Source organism: Pseudonaja textilis, chromosome 1, assembly GCF_049901715.1.
Source record: "Pseudonaja textilis isolate UNSWEBS1 chromosome 1, rPseTex1.2, whole genome shotgun sequence".
Classification (NCBI taxonomy): Eukaryota; Metazoa; Chordata; class Lepidosauria; order Squamata; family Elapidae; genus Pseudonaja; species Pseudonaja textilis.
The window spans coordinates 82,528,264-82,552,815 of NC_141990.1; the positions used below are offsets into that span (position 1 = coordinate 82,528,264).

Here is a 24,552-nt window from a genome sequence, read left to right on the forward strand (position 1 = left end):
AGAGGGTTATATATTATTCTTCTAACCAGACCACTTTTTCCTGGGAATCTGTGCTTCCCCTTTGACAATATTTGCAATGTTTTCCTTGAAATTCTCAGGGGGATAAATAATGGAAGAGAGGGCAGTTAGTTATTACATGTTGACTACCCTATGATGCTTGTCTTCCAATTCTTAAGCCATCACTTAAAAGTGACTTAAAATGTCATTGTGAGTCATTTTTCATTACCATGTAGCATAACAATCCTGATGGGCATTGAGCCAGAATAACCCATTACATACAAAGTGGGACAAATGTTACCACACAGCCAATATATTCAACTTAGCAACTTATATTGATTTTAATGCTATACTCATAGGCAGAATGCTAAACAACATAATTCCTGCATGCATGCATTTTCATTTAATAACACAAGTGCCATAATCCAAATGTTTTCCATTAGGTATGTCTCTGCCAACTCCTGAAGAGAAACATTACAGTTCTACCCCACTCATAATCTTCTTGTATGAAACTCATTTATACCAGTATTGCCCAATATATATTGTTCTTCAGCTAACTTTCTTTTTTCTTGTCCTTTTTAAATATTTTGGAAGTTATGAAAAGCTATTTGAAATGCAGCTCACATCCTGTATATCTGGATACTTGCACATTAAGATCAATTTTCAGAATACTTTTGGTTTTTGACTGAGATGAATGCTTGTTTATAAGGTTATTTTGTTCTGCCTGCCTAAATTCTATATAGATTTAAGTAAACATTGCTAACCTCACACATATTCATCTGAAGGCCATGTTAATCTAGTCAATGATGCTCAAGTGCAACATCAAAGGCAGCCAGGGGAAATATACTATTGGCCTTGGGATAAGATAATCTCTCTTTCTGAGTTACTTTGTGATTACATCCCCACCAAGTCAAGTTATGTGTTCTGAATAGAGAAAAAGAACTTCTAGTTAAGATTACATGACCTTTAAAAGCAACAAGTGAAAAGAAGAATGCTCAAGAAAGTTGGGAACAATTAGGATGAAAGACAACCAGAAATATTTTAGATTAATGATTAAAGCAGTTGCAAACTGCACCAGACTAATTGGTACAATTGGACCAAGATCCAGTCCCATATTGTCAGAAGTCAGATGCCTTTGGAAGTTTACATGGCTTGAAAATGGAAAGGCCTATTGCCCTGAAATATATTTTTGGTGAATTTGCCATTCATATCACTGGCCTTATTGATAGGGATTTCCAGAAAAAATGATGAGCTGTCTGAAGAAATGCTTCACTTGGCACTTCTAGAACCCAATGCAGAACAGTTTCATGAAATGACTTTACGTTCCAGGATGGATGGAAAAAGAAAGACTCCTAACTAGAGAGATGAAAGTTAAAAACATGGATCAACAGAAGGCTTTTGTTTTGTTTAAGTAGTGGACAGGGGAGCTCCAAATTCTGGCAAGACCCCGCTTAACTGATAAGTCTTTCTTCGTATGCGTGTGTTCTAGCCATCCATCCTCCTGCAGCTGTGCCTCATCCCCATCCTCCAGAGACTTTCCATCTGGCCAGGGATTCAGCCCAGATGTTTTCAGAGACATTTCCCTTTCCCATCTATACAGACATCACTCTGTGGCAATTCAGGAACTCGATGGTTTGGATTCACTTGGACAGGAGGAGGATGTGTTTTAGTAACGGAATCACAGATTAATTTCAATCCTCCCTTGCCTGCCCTACTAAATCCCCAAACACTCAACAAAACCACAAAATTGGCTCCCGGAGCAGGAAAAAAACCAATCTAGATACACAAAGGCAGGGGGAAAATAAATGAAAGGGACTTAGTCCCAAAAAAACAAGCAAAAGAACATCACAGTCATTCAAGCGAAAGACTTGCCTAGTCTAGGAATACTGTATTAACGTTTCAGAGAGAAATTATACATCAGTAACCATTTCTCAAAATATGATTCTGTGAACAACACAAAGCCACATGGATGAGTTGCCATTCAGCACAAAAGGCGGCAATACTTAGAGACAAGAGGATGAGATCAACTGCCCACCCTCCCTTTTTAATTCAAGGCACCCAGAGAATTCCTAAATCAGCTCAGCAAAGCACTGCTTCCCACAACTTTCTTTTTCTTGATCTACATTCTTCCTTGCACTCTTCCAGGTGAATTTGTTTGTCACATAACAGAGAGAACACACACAGACACACACACACAATATGAATAACATTCCTTTCTTTGTTCTTTCCTGCTCTTCCCATCTGTCTAAATCCTGTCCATTCTCCAATCCACAGTTCATTTGAATAAGCAATTCATTGGCAGAAAATCAAAAAGAAAGGTTTTTAGACATAACTTCCTCTTATGGCAGTCTACAAGAAATGCAAATAATGCTCTTGAAAGGCAAGTTTCTCGTTTGTTGGTTGAGCATTTATCATTTCTGCAACACAAATTAATGGCTATGAATTTTAAAAAGCTGCTTTGATTTTTATGTGTGAATTGCAATTGCTTTTGGATTGAAATTGATATACACTCAATAAAATGAAACTGGCAACAGCCAGGAAAAGTTTAATTTCTCTATTCTTGTTCATCACACAGGACCACTGATATGCGTAATCCTTCAGGGACTAAACATGATGAGCTTAGCTGCTTAGTCCCACTGCCAGTACTATCCCTACAGTCAGATTGGCAATCCTAAGGAAAAGGGCGATATATAAGACAATTCAGGGCAATAAAACACAACTCTACATTTTAAATTGGAACTACTTGAACAGAATTCTTGGCTCAGTCTTATATCTAATATCTAAACCAGAGGTCTCCAACCTTGGCCACTTTAAGCCTGGAGGACCAACTCCCAGAATTCCCCTGGGAGCTGGCTAGCTTTGCTTTGCTTTGCTGGCTGGGGAATTCTGGGAGTTGAAGTCCTCCAGGCTTAAAGTGGACAAGGTTAGAGACCCCTGATCTAAACAACTTGGAAACAACTCAATTCACCATTGAACATTTTCTCAATGTGATATCCTTCCCAAGGATATGTTAAATGAACCAGAGGTGGTATTCAGCAGGTTCTGACCAGTTCTGGAGAACTGGAAGTGGAAATTTTGAGTAGTTCGGAGAACCGGCAAAGACCACCTCTGAATGGAGATTTTACAGTGCCCTTCCCCTGCCATGCCCACCAAGCCACGCCCACAGAACCGGTAGTAAAAAATTTTGAATCCCACCACTGATAACATAAGCAGGACAAAAATTGTATCCAGGATGGAGCTATGTTCTTCATGTCCTCACATTTTCTTTATCTTTCATTCCTGCCTTTTCCAGCTTTGTTTGCAGCTGGAATGTGGGAAGAAGAACTATATATTTGCTGAGATATTGGAAGGTGACCTTCCCTCACATTTGAGCTACAGCCTACTATGTTCATTGAATCCAGGATTAACCTGAGAGCTGTCCAAGTGGATACAGATCCCCTTCAGAGTGATTAGTGAGAAAACAAGAGTAGAATAAATAGAATGTGAAAAGTGGACTTCTATGCATTAGACACTACACCTTTCCCAAGCTTTTCACTCCCGTTTAGTTTTAATCAGCTTATTTTGGTATACTTTATTCAGTGAATAGAATAACTTAATGGGGAGGAGGATTTTCACTCTTTGATTGGCCAATAAAACCATGGCAAATATGGTTGGAACAGTTGGCTTTTACTAGATATCTTATTTTCTTGTGGAATAAATACTACTGCTTTCTAATTGCCTAGGAATCACCCCATTTCACTTGTCCTCATGTTATAATTATCATATGCAGAAAATAATATCTAGCAAATGAGAACCTTCAAAAAAAGAAGATTTTTTCAGTGATCACAAGGCTGAATTAAAAAAAAATGACAAGCTTCCTCTGAATTAAATTTTTATCCTTTTGGAATTTCAAAGATTGAGTAATCTTCTGCTGCTTTCTAGTACAGTCCTTGTCACTTTCATAATTTTATGACATTCTGCTACACATCCTCCTTTTGAATATAAAAAAGGAGGATACGCATCCTCCTTTTGAATATAAAAAATTAAAAATCATAATTTAAAACATTAATATCCAACTTTTTGGTTTGCCTGGGCAGCACTGAGTGAAGATAAAAGGTCTTGGGCTATATATAAAATATAGTTAATGCATATAAATGCACGTAATAATGTTAAAAGTTTATGATCTTGTGGGGCTTCATTACCAGTTGTCCAGGACTGCATGCAGCCCACTGGCTGGACGTGCCCAATTTAAAAGATTTCAAAGTACAAAATATTCAGAATTACAGAGAGCATTGTCTGGTATTAGTGTTTGCAGAATAATAAGCATGTCATATTTGGAGATACACTTTTGGACATTCATTTTAGTGCTAATAATTTTCTCTAGTATCAACAAATTATTGATGTAGTCAGAGAGCATCATAACACCACAATTATTATGCCATGATGTGGCTTTATGTACAAAGATCAAATAGTGAAAATCATGGTATTTCCTCTGATAATCAATGAAAGTAAAACTTCAAGAAACAGACTAGAAAGAGTATTTTCACTGTTGAACTTTGAAGTTGGAGGAGATTCCACCAAGGACAACCAGTAAAACAAATAGATCATCAAATAAATCAACTCACTCAAGACACAAATGATCAAGTTTAAATCATCCTATTTCAGGTATATTAAGGAAAAACTATCATTCTGGAAAAAACTCTAATGCTGGGAAAGGGGGAAGGAAAAAAGATGACCAGCGGCAGGGTAGATGAATTCATTTACAATGGTGATGAGTGTATCATTGGAAGACTTGAATAAACCAGGTCAGGGGCAGATTTTCATGGAGAAAATCTGTGTGGTCCCTGTGAGTCAATTCCAACTTGATGGCAATCAATCATAAAGGTATTTGTCATTGTTGGAAAATGATGTTTTTTTGAAATGCAATTTAAAAGAACTGTATGAAGAAACAGCTCACTGTATTGTAATTGAAAACTGATGTTATCCTCATAGCTACTTTTATAGCAAATCCCACTGCATTTTAATTTTGAAACACCTCACAAAAACCACCATTGGGCTGTATGTATGAATGTATCTTATGACTGAATGTCATACTCACAATTTGATCTGAACTGTTTCCAATGTGCAGTGAGCGATTTGCCAAATCAAAGCCACCAAAGCTGCAGGTTCTCTGTGAAACAAGGCAAATTTATAATACTTTACCACAAAATCAGCATGGTGTCAATTGTTTTCTCGGATAGAGAAGACACTAGAGAAATGTCTCAATTGTACAAATAACAAAAGCAAGCATGAAAAAATGTTCTGGATTATGTTCATGCATCATGTTCCCTTCCTGGACTTTTACTAATTATTTTATTGCTTCATACTGGAATCAGGATCTTCAATAAAGGAGTTTTAAAACTATCTCCTAAGTGAGGAATAGTTTTACATAATCCCATGTTTTGGGAATCATTTGGGCACAGGATATTAACAACAACAACATGTTCCACTTTATTGTACTTGAAATAGACAAAAGCCTTGAAATTTTAAGCATCTGCCCAAATGGTTGATTCACTCAGTAATGACATCTTCAATCTCTGAACTGACAATTTCCACTTTCAGAGACTATAACCAAGGACTGTATGGAACAAAGCAGTTTTCATACTACTACAAGAGAGAATACAGATATATGCAGTGGCATAATTTTGCAGAAGTAATTAGAGAAGTAAGTTGTTCTCAAAGAAACATCTCAAGCAAGAAACACTGACACTGAATACAATAGTTCTGCTTGCCTAAACAGGTCAGCGTAATGACACTAATTTTCTTTTTAAAGCTGAAAAGCGCAGCCAAGTGAAAGCATATTTACTTGGTGCTTAATAATGATCCTCATATGTAAAGTGTTCATTATTGAAAAGATGGTAGCCCTTTGGAGCTCAATAGAACTGTCCAGTTCCCTTTCAGTTCTACAATACAGATGTTTGCCTTTTCCAGAAATAAATTGGCTATTTCTATGTTTTGAGCTATGCATTTATATCTTGTCCTTCAACCTTATTCCCTCTGTTTTTCTTCACCTTATAGAAAAACAACAGCAGCAGCAATCAGGACATGGTCATTATCCTTCATCATAACCTTTGTAAATAGTAAATGCTGTATATGTAATATCTCATTATTAAGTCTGCTACCAATTAAAACATTACTAAAAGCCCATTATAAGCTCTTCTAGACAACCTATATGAAGTATGTTTTTTATCCTCATGAAACAAGCCTTTGCTGTTGAACATATAATTGTATTACTTCCATGAAAACATCAATTTAACAAGAAAGTCAATAGCACAGGAATGCTATAACAATTTTAAAAAGTTATCTCAGAAAGTTTAATATCAAACAAGGATTACAAGGATTTGGGGGTCTTCATGTATTTGTGTATGCAGGCAGTGAGTATGTATGACAGCAGAATTCACATGGATGGTATATGGAATCATACACACATACAAAAAACTTCACAGTTCCAAGTTGCTTTTTGGCAATATGCTATATATGTTATATTTCAAGGAACTGTATTATTATGCTTGCTATTGGATATATAGTTCATTACTTTCAATTACTTCACAAAAACATGCTAAATAAAACTATAGATGAAGAGACTGTATATCCTTAAATGAAATGATCATGCACATACTTTAAAAGTTCTAGGCATGCCTTTGCCACTAAAATAAATTTAAATTCCCAAAACATATGTAAAAGCAACACATGTAATATCAGTCGTATTGACAAGGGATGCCGTAGCTCCTGAGGTTGCAGTAAACATGAATTATAATCTCAGAAGAAGACAGTGTAGAATAGTGCCTAAAATTCACAAGCAGGGTATAAAGTATCTGCTCTTCTTAAAAGAGGGCTTACTCCAAGTTTTCACATGAAAAAAAAAGAAGAGAAGAGATATAGCTTTTTTCTTCAATGATGCAATCTAACACCTCCTAGTTATTATTTTATTTTATTATTTATTTATTAGACCAATTTATATAGCCACCCTTCTCACAAGCAAGCAATTCTGGGCATGGTACAACAGAGCTAAAAGGAGTTAATAAATACATTAAAAAGTATGAAAACCCAAACTAAAACAAAGAATAATAGACAAAGGGATGTTAACAATAATGGAGTATCTCACTAGTTCATCCATTTCTGGGGATCTCAGCTCTGCTGCCATCACCAGATCTTGAGGGACCTCCAGAAATTCAACTGTGACAAGGGTAGCTGATAGTGGGGGAGCAATTTTAAGACCTGTGGACTTCAACTCCCAGAATTCCCCAGGCAGCCATGGTTGAACACACCTGGGTTATAGGCTGTAGGTATGTAGACTTTCTAGCCTATGTCATGTCATATAAGGATGTTTAATTCCTGCTACCAATATTGGCAATACAAAGTAAATAACAGTAACAGGATTACAATCAAATAATTTGCAGGACAAAATATTTTTAAGAGTATGTTATTGCTTCTTATATTCACCATCTGAAATATTCTCTACATACCATCTTCGTCAAAGAAATTATTTTAATAAAATATGTTACAAAGTAGGGAAGAATTCACTAACATACAAAGCATTGGAGAAAAATGATAAATTATCCTACTAAAAAAAATTAGCAGCTTTACAATGGCCTCTAGCCAACTGAAGCCATAGATTACAAGTTAGCAAAAATGAGATTTTTGTCTGTCAGAATCAATTTTTTCCCTCAAGTTTCTTGGAACGTTAGTCATGATTGCCTCAACCCGAGACCTGGTTCAAAAATATAATCCAGCTATGAACTTCCCAGATGGCTTTAGATCCCTGGCTCTCATCCTTACTTTTCTATATCTGTTCTGGGAATTAAATATTTTATTTTACAGAGCAATTATGCACTGCAATCCTAAGCACATTTGCCAGGGCAAAGGATCTGTACAGATCTTTGCCTGGTGAAAATTAAGAGTGGCAATCTTTTTTTTTTTAAATAACAACTGAGAACCATATTTTCTGAGAAGAAAGTTATCAATAGTCACACAATGTGATGATGGATGGATCCTCAGTCAAAAAAATGGGTAGGATTCCCCCTTTGGCCCTCTATCTCTTTCTTCTTTATGTGTATCTTTTTCATTTATGTATCAATTTTCTCCTCAATTCACTGCTTTTCTTTCTCTCTTTTACATACATACTCCTTACTTCTCCCTCACTAGTCAGCATACAGAGATAAAGAATAAGCTGAGATTCCAATCTGAGTCCCTCTACTTCTTCTACCCCTTCATGAATCATAACATTTAAAGGAGTTAATGATGCAGAGTACACAGACATTTCATTTCTCCACATCACCCACTCATCACCACTACTAGCTTGGCAGCTGGGAAAGCCACAGTTATGCCGAGATTGCAATGCAAGGGAATTGCTTTCCCTGGATATTGTCATATGCAGCATAATGAGCTGGTTGGTGGGCTTGCAGCCTTGCAACCGTGCCAAAAAAAGCAATGAAAATGATCCCCCCACCCTCCTTTTCTTCTCTGATGAAATTGTCTTGCTGCAAGTCTTTCTAAAGGGCTTGAGGAAATCGGAGTTTATTAAGGAGCAAAGATGCTGGCAGAGGCTTAAGGTAGGCTGCTCTGATCAGAGGCTGCTCTGGAGAAATATGGAAGTAAGCACAGAAAAAACAAACATATCAGATACATATGGAATATTTGGAAAGATATAAAAAGTGCCAAACAAAACAAAACAAAACCAGAGATGAAGATCCTGCTCTAGTTTGATCTATATAGTATTTCTACTCCTTTTTAGGAAGGATTCACAGCACCTTTTCATCAGTCACATGGCGCCAGTTTGAGAAGGTATTCCAAACCATAATTTAGAGGCAACGGGTGAGCTTTTTTGTCAACCTACTAGGGTAGAAAGGCGAATGATGACCTACCTTCCTAAAATTCTGTATCTCTAAAACTCTAATTTTCTCCATATGATGGGCCAGAAAGCATCATTTGAACCACCCCACAGTTCCTCAGTTCAGAATCTATCATCTGAATGCACTGTACAACTGACGTTAATTAAAATTATATTTATTTTTGATTTCTCATGCCTTTATTATTTTTATAAATAACTCAGGGTGGTAAACCTGAGTTTCCATTTCCTCCTCTTATTTTCCCCAGAACAACAATCCTGTGAGGTGAGTTGGGCTGAAAGAGAGTGACTGGCCCAAGGTCACCCTGCTGGTTTTCATGGCTAACTCCCACTTTCCCACTTTCTAGCCCGATACCTTAACCATTAGTGACTAGACAAACTGGTTCTCTCCATGTATTTAGTTACATTATTTATTTATTTATTTATTTCTTCTTAATATTGTTGATTCAAGCAAATATGGAACATAAAAGCCATTTTCTGTCCGCATATGTCCTTCTCGTATTTAGTTGATTCTAAAAGGCAAGGATTTTCCCTTAAAATGTTGTCAGTTTAGGAACAAGGAATGAGAATAGCGTGTCTCAATATTTATTAGAAAATCTCATTGGCCAATAATTAGGAGAAGATTGAGGGGAGAGAAGAGAAAGGCAATGAAATGGTAAACCTTTCAAACTTCACAATGAGGGGAAAAGCAAACAAACCCCAAGCAATGCTGACTGCAACCTCATGGGAGCTTGTGGCCACCTTTGGTGAAAACTCACAGACTTTTGGTGGATTCTCAAAAGAACCCTTTTTGTACAGCGGTCGACTGTAGAAGCCCACTTCCTCTTTGCCGCCGCCTCTTCCTCCAGTAGGCACCGCCTCAACTCCTGTTCTTCACTTTTGCTCAAGGTTCTGTCAGTCACGGGCCGCACCAGATGCGATAGGTTGAGGTGACTGTACAGGCTTCTTTCCACCACATATGTGATGTTGAACTCGCTGACTGAATTGCACCCTCGAAGCCTTCTGTTTGAGAAGCCACAGCTTCCACCTCTTCCTAGCCTCTTGGGTTTGTGATGAAGCAGCTGCAGATCGCAGATGGAAGGCGAGACACCTTTCCTAGCAGGACGCTGACAGAGAAAAGCTCTAGAACATGAATAATTAGGATCTGCCTTTTTTAGCCGGATCTGCTTCCTGACACTTTGGATTTCCTCCAAAGATACCAGGACATGATGCTTGCACCTGCTGTCATAAAAGCAAATGCTTTCTTTACTTACCCCATGACTGAGAGAGCCAAGGTTCTTCATTTCTCCATCCGTTAAAGAACGACAAACTTTGGGTATTTTATCCTCTTCTGGATAAGAAAAGAATGTCCCAAGCTTTTTGGGCGGTTTTATAAGGCCACGACTATCAGATTTACTGAAGGTCTTCAGCAATTTCCTGTTTGTACCCCAAGTGTCCAGGTAGCTGGATGATGGAGATAAGGTCAGTGAATCACTTTCATTATCTGGCTGTTTTTCACAGGAATTATCCAAAATGAATGGTTTCTTGTGAATTCCAGAGTAAAGTGCAGGTCGACCATCTGGTCCTGTGGGAGTATCAAAGGAGTGATCATCCACACCTGAAAGGGAATATGCCACTATATTAGTTCTCAGTAGCTAACATGGTTGCAACAAAAGAAGAGAGGGAGGGGTTGTAGAGGGAGGGAGGGAAGGAGGGAGAGGTGTATATCCCAAAGTGAAGACTTCTTAGTCTTGTTCGACCAAATACGTGTGGGGATAAGTTAATTCAGATAGTCCTTGACTTACGATCACAATTGAGCCCAAAATTTATGTTGCTAAGTGTTAAGTGAGTTTTGCTCCATTTTGTAACCTTTCTTGCCACAGTTGTTAAATGAATCAGAGCAATTGTCAAGTATAGTAACCGTGTTACTAAAAACAGGGTTGCTAAGTGAGTCTGACTTCCCCACCTTGTCAGGTGACCAAAGGGGATCACATGACTCCTGCACCACCATAAATATGAGTCACAGTTGCCAAGCATGTGAATTTTGATCACATGACCATGGGAGTGCTGCAACCGTCATCAGTTTGAAAGACAGCCATAAGTCACTTTTTTCAGTGCTGTTGTAGCTTTGAATAGTCACTAAATGAACTGTTGTTAAGTCGAGGACTATTTGTAGTTGAAGAACAGAAGAATCTGGGCACCATCAAGGAATAAAACAGATGCATAGAAGCAATACTGGCCTATTGATGGGTGTCTCAACAGTAATAGATGATTTTTTGGAAAAGGCCAAATCTGTGCATAAAATAATTAACCTAACTGAAAATAAATTTCAATCCTAAGAATACAAAAAAGAAAAAAAAATCCAATAGTGAAAAGTTGAAAGGAATAGAATTTACTATGCAAGAATAAATTCAACTATTTATACGCAGTTAATAAAGTAAAATGAGAAATAGATAGGAAGATCAAAGGAAAACCAGATGCAGAAGACTGAGTTTATGAATGAAAGGGGAATGCGGTGTCAGTTTTCATATATTTAAAGGAGTGTAAGAAGGAGCCAGCAGCAGCAGCAGCTCTGGATATAGTCTATTTTGTTTCTAATATACACAACTGTCAACGATGCCAAAGAAATGAATTTAACATTAGAAATAGGTAGTTTGGGCTTAAAATAGTGTCATCAATTGTTGAATTTATTGCCTGTGACGTTTGTGTGCAATAATCTTGCAAAACAGTGGACAGAATTTCTGTCTGAGGGAGTTTTTCTTACAGAATGTGACATTTTAAGTAAGAAAGGACAAAACTAGGGAAGTTGCACATCTATGATTACATGGAGGAGTTAAGGAAAATGATAAGTATCATAACCTATCCTCTCTCTCTATACCTATAGTCAAGCCGAATATAGTGAAAGTAATATATGAATAGAAATACTCTATTTGAAAAGCTGTATTTTTAAAAATTCCTTTCCTCCTCCTTCTGCTTATTAGTAGAGGGGAAAAACCCACACCATATTGTGATATATTTATCCACTTTGACAGTAGAACAAGATATAGTAGGGAAAGAATCCAACAAAATACATTGAATATTTGACTTTTAACTCGAATGTTTCATTTGGATTAAACTCAAAACTTGCAATACATTCACTCAGTTTTTGTACACTAATTTGATTCTCCTCTCAAGTAAAATCCTGAAAAGTATGCACTGGGTTTTGTCAACTCTAAAAAGGCTAATGTTGTACTTAGAAAGGTCACAGCAAGAAATGTCTACATATTTATAGAATAGCAAGAGCTACTACTCATTGTATGAGAAAAAAAGAAACACAAACATTTTTCAAATGTTGGCTGGAAGAGCAGATAACTAAAAGATTAAATATACTAAAAATTAACAGTCACATATTTGCATTATTCTGCAGACTAAAGCTCTACAGAAAATAAACTAACCTTACTTAAAATGATTACATTTCAATCCTAAGAATACAAAACAAAATCCAATTGTGAAAAGCTGAAAGGAATAGAATTTACTGTGGGAACACCTTTGCCTAATGGCATCAGAGATGTGTCTATGAGGACTTCTCCAAAATAGGAAGGCCAGAATCTAGGTATAGTTATGGCATTGGAAGGTTGGGGAGCAAAGAAAATGGCAGATGTTGTGTTCTAGTAATCTGGTCTCAAATGCATTCCGGCTTGTGCTTGAAGACAAATTGGCAACTAGTGGAGTCAAACATAGACCTACCTACAACTGGCTCCCATCAAAAGATCAGATTTTGATGCTGATGAAGGCTGAAATGCCCCCTTTTGACTTGCAACAGAGTCATCAAAATAATAAGCTATTAAGGCGATGTATCACCATAGCAAATGACCAAAAGTGCATTGGTCTCAGCCACAAAAAATGCTTTGAGTTAGAGGTCAAATCCAACACTTACTACAAATATAGTGTGTCTATGTATGTCAAGATAAATTCCTATCCTCTGTTGATCTTTCTTCCCGGGCCAAATACGGATAAGTCTGCATATAGCCTTAATTTATTATTTTAAAATTATATATATACTGTATATATTGTAAAAAATATAAGGGTTTGGTAAATGTTCACAGGAAAATGGTACAGGTAGTTCTCGACTTACAATAGTTCATTATCACCCCAAAAACAAACAAACCCCAACCCAATCACATCTCTATCAGGCCTCTCTTTTCCTCTCCTGAATTTAAATATATATAACTAGTTAGTTATTAGTTATTGCTGCAGAATAATAGAAAAATAACAATATTAGAATAATAATTAGTTATTGCCACAGAATAATATTTAATGTCTATCTGTTATTTTATTTTTAAAATCAGTTCCAAATAAATATTATAAAAGTGAAACTCACTATATTTTACTTTAAAGGGCTAAAATCTCCCTCTACTGTGGAATCAATTGTGGCATTCTCTGACTTCTATTCAAGTGATACGTGTCTATTTTCTGACAAGCTCATCGTTCCTGCTGAAAGAACCATTTGCCAAACTTGAAGGGTGTGGTTTCGGTCAAGCAGATGTTTCAGCATCCCAGGAGAAACTGACTCGCTTTCTAACCCTATGGGATAAGCCCCACTTCCATTTTCTCTTACAGTTTTTCATCCCTCCCGAACCACACAGCTCATTTACGAGTCACATTTCTTGGCTTTAGAACTTGCAGGAGGAAAAGTGACAGAGGCTTTAGGAAAAAAAAAGAAAACCTTTTTAAATCAGAAGGGTAATGTATCTTTTGCTCTTACTTGTACTCTGCTCCCTGCAAACTCTTAATCTGGTACTCGCTATTACATTTCATTAATGAAAATTTCATGAAACATTAGTCACTTCCTGGAAAAGTGTATAATACTCACTTATTCTCCTACTATACTGATAAAGGCAGAACTAAGAATTCTAATCAATTTGGTAGGCAAGATTATGGGACCAGGGAGCCCTTTTTCTTGATTCTGTCCAGTTTCAGGAAGAATTCTGCTTGGCTGATAGCGCTTTCTGCTCCGGGTGCACCCCCCCCCCCCAAAAAAAAGTCCCTTTGGGATTGCAGATTTTTGTAGGATGGGAGGGTAGGGGGAAGGTGGCGAAAGTTCGTCTGATACAGTCCATCCATCTACCAATAATAACCTCTCTATAGCCTTTTCACTGGAGACTGTCCCCAATAAATTATGTTGCAATAAAAGAAGCAAGACTACTCAGCCACACACACACACACACACACACACACACACACACACACACAAACCCACAGTAGGTAACAGTATCTAGAAAATAGTGTACAATACAGTACAGCCATAAATTCAGACCGCTAATGCAAAGAGCTATTCTGATCCGGCTGATTTATATGAGCACAGGGCATAAAAAAAAATCAATTCAGAGGGCCACCAAATGTTTCTTCTTTTCTTTCCTCTGGCAAGTTTCTCATACGCTTTTTCCAAAGGGATGGCACACCCGCCCTCTCTTTCCCACCGTGCCATTCTGACCGCTACCCTGCACATCTTCTCGTGAAAGCTGCCAATTCTTACCTTCAGTGCTGGGCTTTTTAATTTCTTCCACTCGAATTAATTTCTTTCTCACTCGGCGAGTTGAGTTGACCAACTTATGCAGTCTCTTAAACTTCACTGATTCCTCTGATTCATCATCGGATTGCTCTCTTGACTGGCAGGGAAGCAAAAGGAAATGTTAGGAGAGGAATAGTTGCACAGCTCAAGGCAGGGAAGCGTCTCTTTTTCCAGAGTCCTAAAACAAGGCAAATCCTGAAACCTGAAACAGTTCTTCTCTCATCCTGAATATTCACAATTTCTTCTCCCTCCCTCCCACACGCACACAGAGTACTTTAAAAAGAATGAAACATACCATTTCACTTCTAAATTAGCACAAAGTGAGACCTCAGACACCGAAACGTGTTCCAGTCCTCATCGTCCTCTCTGCCTTGGCACATTGTGTGATAATAGCAATCTCCACGTTGCTTTCCTACACAGCCCAGGCAGGACACTGTCCTAGCACTCTGAGCCCTGTTAGTTAAGCTGCTGTGGTTTGGGTCAGGCAATGGTCTTCCTGGCCTGGCGAAACTTCACATTGAAAAGCCTGGTTAGAAACTGCTTTTCTGCGCTGAATTGAAACACTCTCATTGACTCCTTTTTTCCAGCCTTAACAGGGAAAATCAAAAACAGCAACAGCAGCAAAAATGAGGAGATGGGAAGGGGGAGAGAGAGGGAGAGAGGGGAGGGGAGGGAAACGAAGAGGAGAGCTCATCCTCTCCACTCCGATGTATTTTATTAGTTATAGTCATAGATTTTTTTTTCCTTCTCTTTATCCCCCATCCCGGGCTTCTCATTCTAAAGATTCTCAAGATTGTCTGTTAATATAGACCGAGCATTCCTCAAGAATTGACCAAAGGAAAACTCTGACCTTTGCAGGCTTTTAGTTTAGCCCATATTCCCCAGCTTCCCATCTGGTCTCACATCAGATGCTGCCTGCTCCATTCCAGCTGTTTTCCCTCAAGTATCCAGCATTACAGAGACAGAAAGAATCCTCCCTCTCCAGCAGCAGTGACACCACAGCCTGAAACAATCCATTCCTTGTGAACCAAATCAGAGCTCTCATTTTCAAGCCAGACCCAGCGCTCAATATGCTACTTCCTCTGTTTGGCCCCATTTAGAATTTCTGTGTGTGAAAGTAGAAAGGGGGAGACCAAAAGAAAGAAGGGGGAAAAAAAAAGAAGAGGGGGACTTCACTCTTGGCTTTTACAGTACAGAACTGCCACTGTACAAGGCTTGCATTCCAAGGAGCGGAGAAGATTCCAGCTGGAACTCCCCAAAGGCTCTATTTCGGCCTTTGCTTTCACACACAGCCCTGATCAATTCATCCCAGTTCCAGTCCCCCCAGCTCAGAACCCCAAGAGCAACTTCCTGTGGGTGAACTTTGGGGCATTTCAGTTACCAGGTTGAAATTGGGCCTTATTGTCTAGCTGTGTTTTAAGTCAGACAAAATAGGCCTTATTTAACAGCAAATGTATATAATGTCCCTATGTATCAAGCTGGGGACGCGATGGCTCAGCAATTAAAGACAGCCCAGGATTGAGACCTGAGAAACGCAGGACAGGGTAAGTTCCTGTAAACTCATCCAGGGGTGGGATTCAATTTTTTTACAACCGGTTCTGTGGGTGTGGCTAAGTTGGTGGGCGTGGCTTGGCAGTCATGTTATTGGCTGGACGTGGCCAACTCAATATCACTCACATCGAGGCACGTATCTCTTCGCCTGGCCTCTCATGACTGTAGGGATGCTGCAACAGTCGTAAGTGTGAAAAATGGTCATGTCACTTTTTTCAGTGCCATTGTAACTTTGAATGGTCACTCCACACAAGCAAGTACCAGCAAAGGAGGGGAAAAGAACTCGAGGAAAGTTCCAGATACAGGAAGTCTAGTCCTGCCAAGAATGTACTAAGGGTTAACAGAGAGGCAGTTTCTGTAAGCGATACCAGAATGTTTCCTTCCTGCCTTCCTTACAGGATTAGGCCAGTAATTTCTTCTCCGAACTGCTTAGAATGTTTATAACCGGTTCTAGCGAATAGGTGCAAACTGGTAGAATCCCACCCCTGAACTCATCCCAGCTCCTGCCAACTGAGCAGTTTGAAAGCATACAAATGCAAGTAGATAAATAAGCACCACTTCGTTGGGAAGGTAACCGTGCTCCATGCACCTTGGTGTACAGTCACGCTGGCCAATGACCAGAGAATTGTCTTCGGGTAACGAAGGCACCACACATGGAGGTATGTTTCACACCTGAAACCTTTACTTATGTATCACACTAGCCACATGGGACAAAGCAGATCAATTGCCCCCTACTTCCCCTTCTGAGGGTGCATAGGACTTGGTCCACAGTCTTTCAATGATCTTGGAGGCTCACCTTTGCCATTGTCATTTTTGAACTGTAGTGCCCAGAACTGGACACAGAATTCTAGTCGAGTCTGACCAGGATCAAAGGATTATTCCTTGTGATCTGGATGTCTCAGTTTCACTCTACAGTGCTTTGGGCCATTATTCAAACAATTTAGCTTTATGTGCAAATATAATATATTGTCCTGCTTGGACTCTAAAATAAAATAGGACATTTTAAAAATCCTTACAGATACACTCTTTCTCTTTGCATATGTATAAACATTTTCCGAGAAAAATGCTCTTCTGAGATTCTGCTGCGTTGAATGCACATGTGTTATAGGAAATGTATGAACTGGCCCGACGTTAAGTAATTCCCTACACAAAAAGGCGTTTGCATATTAATACCAAAAGGGAACATTTTACAGCATGTGGCACTTTGGCTATCCCACTCAGTGGTCAGAATGCTTCCAATTCCACAACTTTGAGTTGTTTGCATCTACAGACATGCATGCCTCTTTCTGCCTGAAAATGTTTCGACATAGCCAGTAACTCTGTGCCAAAAAAATAGGAAAAAAAAAAAGAGGGCCCCACAACGTGTCATTCTACAGAGTGATTTCTTTGCATATTTCAAAGAAGAAAACACATGGAATACTGTAAACAGGAACAGCTTGGTTTTCAACCACACTGTAAGCCCCCACCCCTTTCATTCAAAAGCCCCTAATGGCTCAAGTCTTAATTATTTTGGCTAATGTCGGATGCAGAAATTCTGTAGTGAATGCTTAAGTGTTTCATTTCTAGTTTCCATGGCAACATTACATCAGATTGCAGACAGCTGGCTCCACAGTTTTAAACCATAACAAATTGACCAAGCTAGTTCAGAAAATTATCCTGCTTTAAAGAGATAGCATGCTATTCAGCCGCCAGCAAAATAGTACAAGGCCAACAGGGCTCACTTTTGGCAAATATAGGAAGGCGGACTCTTTTTCCCAGCTTCTTTTGGAACAAGTGCATCTCTGACACATCAGCAGCGTTCTAATATCAGCAAAAAGTGGGTCAATGCTGGATGAAAAAGCACAGGGAAAATCAGACCAAGAGCATTTGTAGTTGTGGAGTTCTCCAACAATAAACGGAAACAAAACTTTTGCCAGATGGTCCAAAGCTTCCCAACCTAGTTTGCCTGGAAGTTCTCTGTGCTTCTTCATTAACGAAGTGGGATTAGAAGTCAGGAAACTGTTTCAGTTGCTAATATGATCTTCGTAAAAGAGGGATAGTTTTCAGTTTTCTCTGCAAGGTGTGACTCCACTGAATTCTGTATCTCAAGCCAAGCTTATTCATATAATTTGGGGAAGTACGTATTTACCATCTAAAGCGAGGCTCTTCAAACTTGGCAAGTTTAAGACTTGTGGACTTCAACTCCCAGAATTCCTGAGCTAACATGTCTGAAGGAGGAATTCTGGGAGTTGAAGTCCACAAGTCTTAAACTTGCCAAGTTTGAAGACCCCTTATCTAAAGAAACAACTCCTGAAAGTCACATTTTAAGGTTTCTGTTTCTTGATCTGTCTACATTTATTGCTTCTTCAGTCATGATCTGCTTTCTAACTATGCCAATAAAGTCCATCTAAGAAATGACTAATTAACATACCAAATTACTGCTTAACTCAGGGGTGTTATACTAGTTTAACCTTATTTCCTATCGGTATCACAACTAATTTTTCTTTTCATGGCTATGTGATTACTTACAAGAAATAGGCGGCATTTCAATAAAGAAAATATATCTTATAATATATTTTATTGCATTTATCTAGAGATAGAGTTTCATGCACATGTTAGGCATCCCTGCTTAAATGGTACAATTCACTCAATTATCAAGTAAACAAAGGCTATCTAATCTTTACATATTTCTGCAAATATGAATGGAGTCTTACTCTTCATATACAGTTGTTCAGAGATTCCCAAAAGGGGCTGATTTGTTAGGCCTATAATTCTACAGATAAATGAATACTGTGAACCCTCTAAGGCTGGGACTGGACTTCCATCTACTTTCAATGTACATTAGTTCTTCTGAACAGCTGTGTGAGGACTTGAAAATAAATACAATTCATTCTTACAAAACAGGAGAAGGCTATTTAAAAGAAAAACAAGAATCGCTTCCAGATAGCAATTTTGATTCTGGCAAACATTGTTAAGAAATGGAAATTACACAAAACCGTTGAAGTCAAGACAAGACCTAGAAGAACAAGAAAAAATCCGCTAATATTGGTCCCCAACTATTCCGCCCAGCAGTTCAGAAACCATAGAGTACTGCAAACAGTTTCCTAAAAAATTTAGCTGACAGGGGTGTCAGCTAATCCATAGTATCGTCAGTCTAAAGGTGCCCACTTTTCTGTCAGCTGGACATTCTATAGCAAAGTAGCTGGTTTTGTAATAACCAAAAAATCTGTGGTATTTATTACATGTACAAACTTACACCTCTTTCTCAATTTTAACTAACATTTAAATAAGATGGTCCAATGTTTTCACAAAGAAATAGCAATGTACTGGTAGTCCTCAACTTACAACAATTGAACCCAACACTTCTGCTGTTAAATAAGAAATTTGCTAAGTCAGTTTGTCCCATTTTATGAATTTTCTTGCCGCATTTGTAAAGTGAACCACTGAAGTTAAGTTAGTAACACGGTTGTTAAGTGAATCTGGCTTCCCCGTTGACCTTATCAGAAGGTCGCAAAAAACACTGCAACCATCATAAATATGAACTGGTTGTCAAGCATCCAAATGTAAATCATATGATTCTGGAAATGCTGTAACGGTCATAAGTGTAAAAAACGGTCATAAGTCACTTTTTTCAGTGCTGTTTTAACTTTGAACAGTCACTAAATGAACTGTTGTAAATCGAAGACTACCTGCATTATGCTTGTGCAACAGGATATCATCACACCCTCTGTATTGGAGCTGCAGTTCCTGGATTTCTTAGCCACCTAGTAGCTTGGTTAAAATGATGAGAGAAGCAGAACTAACATATTTGGAGAGTCTAATCATTTGTTTGCCTACTTATCTAGATCAAAGCTTGCCTGTACAAAAGCAACCTTTTCTAAGTATTGGATTCAAATAATTCCAGAGGAATATAAATAGATGATTAGTCCAGCACTATATACAACATGTTCTGTATTAGACATGCTAGATTTCCAAGCTCAACTTGGAAAAGGTCGAAGGATTTGCTAGTCCATTTTAAAGAGGCATTGTTGCCTCTTGTTTAATTAACTACAGTATTTATCTTCCCCCAAGTAGATTTTTTTAACCAACCCTTTTATTCACTTGCTTAGATAATTGTTTTGTAAAAACAATTAACAGGTGGGGGAAACTTTTCAAAAACCATGCATCTTGTTGAGAAAAAGCAGTTAGAAAATTAAATTTTAATCAAAAATGGAAAAAATATGTCTGACAGAGCAAGGCACATATCTTCAAAAAAGACATCAAGTAAGGGAAAGGAAAGGATCAAAAAGACTCAGCATGCTGGCTTATGACATATATAGCCACAGAGAGGAGCCCTTCCTGTTCTTTTTTCCCCTTTGCAACAAGGGAAATACACCCTTTGAATGTTATGTGACAGGCTGGATGACTTACCAGCTCTGGCATTTAAGAAGCCTAATACTCTGTTCTGAATAATTCTCCCCTGAGGGCTGCTCTTCTCAGCTGCGTAACTCTAAATTTTAGACTTATCTACAGTTTACTTAAGTGAGTGATATTGGACTTCACTTTCTGACAAAGTGACTGGATTTGGGAGCCACACAACTTGATAGAGCATTCGTTTTACTAATGGCCATTTCCTATATGAAGAAAATGGGGGAAAGGAATAAAAAAACACAACCCATTGGCTGCTTTCTACCCATATAATTCTCTATCTCCGGAAGAGGTTGCAGATTATAACTAAATCTATTCAGCACAAAGACAGGAAGAGAGGAAACAATGCCAGCTTTCTTGCACCAGAGGTTTACTGACACTTTCTGACCCCCACAGTTCCTTAATAATTGCCAATGGAATTTCAGTGACTGAAAAATGGGTGGAGAAGAGCAACTCATAAAACACGATTGCACCTCTGCAAAAGGAGTTTGAAATGCTAAGGAACAGAAAGCTCTCATTGAAAGATGGATATACAGACAGATCTGAGCATTACTCAAAGAATGACTAACAATTTTGTCCTGGTTTTATTGGGTTAAGAGGGTTTTTTTCCCCTAGAAACAAGATTTTTTCCCCCAGATGTTTTCAATTACTATTCCTATTAATCCCTGACAGGATGATCAATAGTTAGGGACGATGGGAGCTGTTGTAACCCCAAATATCTGGAAGAACCTAAATAGAAGAATGCCGGCTTAGAACATGCAATTTTATTGCAATTCTATTATTTTTAAAATGTCCTATCTTCCTGCATTTCTTTTAAATTTAATTATGTTTGCTTTGACGTAACTACTAAAAAGCTTATGTTAACAATTCTAAGAAACTAGAATGGAAGGCACTTGAAAAGTGATTTTCTTGGATATCAATAGGCCTGTGAGATCCATATATACCCATTTATAGAGGCTGGGTCCAAGATCATTCAGTTGTCTTCCACAGTTGAGAATGGATTTGAATTTAGGTATTTTGGGGCTGTAGTTTACTATATCACATTTTAAGAAATAAGGTCAAGTACAGAAAACTAAACTAACTTTTTTACATCTATTAGCTTCATGGAGGTCTTGAGTTATGTTCCTTTAAATATATATATATTTGCTAAGAACTTAAAAGCAAAATGGTATCTGAACAATGAGTAGCTATACATTTCCAAAATGTAATAGAATTCATTTATTAGTTTTACAACAGTTGAGCTTGAAATTATGTAATTGACAAAATAAATCCATAAGTCCCAATTTCAACCTGGTAAATTGCATCAACTTTCTAGGGTCTTGAAGAAATGGGAGGACACTCACGTGAAATGGAACATGGAAAATTCAACATAGTTTAACTCTGCATCCATCTAACATGTAAGCAGTAACAACAGTTTCTTCAATCAATTTGCAAGAGTTCTCTACTGTGTGCCAGTCTACCTGGCATCTAATGAACAAGCATGCTCCACTGGCCACTTTAGCAAGAAGCACACTGAATATTAACTGATAAAACAAATAGGGATTTTCTTTTAGGTATTCATGATGGGAATATGTTGTAATTTCAACTGAGGGCTTGATTCAATAATGGAATAGTTTCTGAAACATGTTTCAAAAGATTGGTTCCAGTCACTTACTTAAAAAACATTTACCAAATAAGTTCCTTCTTGATTCTGGGGTGTGTATATATGTACACACACACATACACAAAGTATGTATGCATGTACACACACACAGCAAGACATTACAGAGTTATGTCCTGTTATAGAAACCTAGTTCCCTTTTTGAACAAACTATTAATAGAACTAACTATTAAACCAATTTCATCGGAACTATTTAATCATGTCATATTTCCATGCTATATGGGGTAAATATGTTGTCAGATCACCACACAAATACTGTATGTGTATTTGACTGATCAACATTTAAAATCATAAGGTTAAAACTCTTTTAAAAGTGGTATAATACAGCCATTCTTTCATTTCTGTTTTAAAAATAGTTTCATTAAGTTACAGAGAGAAATCACCCTAAGAAATAGCAAAAAAGAAAGAATGCCTGGTCTCATTGAAAATTCAGCATATTATGTTGCCTATCCTGATGGTTTTCCAATAGCTTGGACTATAATTCCCATCAACTCCAAATAACATAGGAGAATTAGAAAATGCCAGGTTTGGAATGACTGAAAACTATACATTTTTTTCCTCCCTATGGAACTATGAAATTCACATATTTGAAAATGAGGAGAGTTTTAATTTTGATTTGTATATATGTTCCTGTGAGGCAGAGGTCCAAGAAATTCATTACTTCTACAGCATCCCCTGCTGGCTGTTTCAACTTGTTAAGCCTTGATTTTCCCACTGAATATAAAATGAGAATTTGAAAGTTGTCACACGTAGGAAATGAGAAAGGAACTACAGGGCAAGACAGTGGAAAAACAGTGTTAATGAAGCTCTATTGTTCTGTCCAGTACCCTTGGATCTGGAGCTCAATTAAACTGTAGATGCACAGATGTAGTTTGAACATATTATTAACTTCCAATTCCATTTAAATCTCACTGGCAAGGATCTATTATTCTATTTTCATTTGATGGCACAGAATCGAGCATGACAGCAACATGCAGTCAGAGAGGCATTTGGTTCATGTAGGATTGCTTTGGACATTGGCCATAACTTCGCTCTGTCATAAGGAACTCCCTGAGTTGCACTGCTTAATGCAAGCTAGCTAGTGAATTGCACTCTGAACCATCTTAAAGCTTTTCATAAGCCCCTCCTGAGGAGAAGAATATATCTGTCATTATTCAGTCTTCTGTAACCCAATTCTCTGTTGCCCTGGCTGAGCAAATGATTGGATTTGTGATCCAGCACATCTAGAAGGCTTGAACACTTCTATTATGTTGATTCCTTGAATCAGAGATGTGGGGAAAGGTATTCAAATACTATACAATTAAAATTTTCTCTTTGAGTGAGGAATGGAGCAAAGAATTAGATTTTTTCCCTCCGCCCATCCCCAACAAAAACAGAATACGTTGAATACATACTTAATTCTTATATAATTTAGATTTTATGTACTACATAGCCACTTAATCATACCATGCTGCCTTTTACTAATCTCATGTTCCCCAATGAAGAGATTTTTGAGATTTTAATTACTAGAATTCTCAACCAAGATGGAAACTTTAGAAGATGCTCTTCTGTAGGTACTGAACATGGGGAGAGACAGAAAAAGAAATGAAAGAACTAATGTAGCTGAGAAGTTAAGGATAACAAGAAACAATGTATTAATTTACTGAAAAAATATTTAAATGCTGGCAATAAGTAGGAGGAATAATACATTACTTTTTGGCACTGACAGTGAGATTAAAAAAAGATACATTTTAAGGCTGAAGCTAATATTAGTAGTCATTTTTTAACTGCCTTAAGGCTACCTATTTCACTAAGACAAAATTATATATAGTGATAAACAAATCTATATATGGATAAAATGAACCCAGGGAGATACATATTTATTGTACTTTAGAACGGATTATCACAACATGTTGACTCTAAGCTGCTTTTGATGATGTTATGTTTTAGTAATGGTTTTCCCTGCTTCTGTTAATTATATTTATATTTGCAGATATTACTTGAGTAATAACTTGTGATCTTATTAGAAGTTTCACAAGACACCAGCAGAGAGAACCACTGAAAAGCAAAAATGTTAATATATTACACCTTTAATATTAGCATTGTAATCTTCCCTTCTACTTTTCTCCTCCCTTTTATCTCATCTGTGTTAATATTTGTCTGTGTTAAATATGATAGTTTTCTCAGAAAGTCTTGTTTTCTTGTTACTCATAACATGTCGCCAGACACTGACAGGGCTATACTACTATTAATTATAATTAGAACACCAGCTCCACCTTGACTGATAAGGTGGGTTGACAGTCTCTGAAATAAATTGGAGTACTTCCTGTCTTAACATTCTTTGGGTTCAAGAAAGATTTTTGGACTTTGAAATGTGGTGTCCTTTTCATCTGTAGATGAACTTGAACTTTTTTGTTTGTTTATCTGTCTGCTATTGACAGGATAATGACAAGATGTTGGGTGGAGTGAAAGTACTTGTTGCTGTCTGTTTGGCTGCTGTTCTGGAGAGTCATTGAAGGGTTTATTGCTGAATCAACATATTTTAAATTGGATATTTTAAAGAGATTTGGAGAACTCCAACAA

The 24,552-nt window shown here is 37.6% G+C and overlaps 1 protein-coding gene across 4 annotated transcripts in view; it reads right to left on the reverse strand.

Moving 5' to 3' along the window:
• The window catches only part of LOC113439673 (SAM and SH3 domain-containing protein 1), a 571,432-nt gene that overhangs the window by 22,318 nt on the left and 524,562 nt on the right, over positions 1-24,552 (reverse strand). For 3 of the 4 annotated variants that reach the window (XM_087939638.1, XM_026705638.2, XM_087939642.1), the window contains exons 9-11: positions 14,358-14,490; positions 10,117-10,460; positions 5,075-5,146 (exon numbers count right to left, since the gene is read on the reverse strand). In XM_087939638.1, the coding sequence (XP_087795764.1) occupies positions 5,075-5,146; positions 10,117-10,460; positions 14,358-14,490 (549 nt within the window). The remainder of the gene's footprint in view (positions 1-5,074; positions 5,147-10,116; positions 10,461-14,357; positions 14,491-24,552) is intronic. The other variant, XM_087939633.1, reaches the window with a different exon arrangement.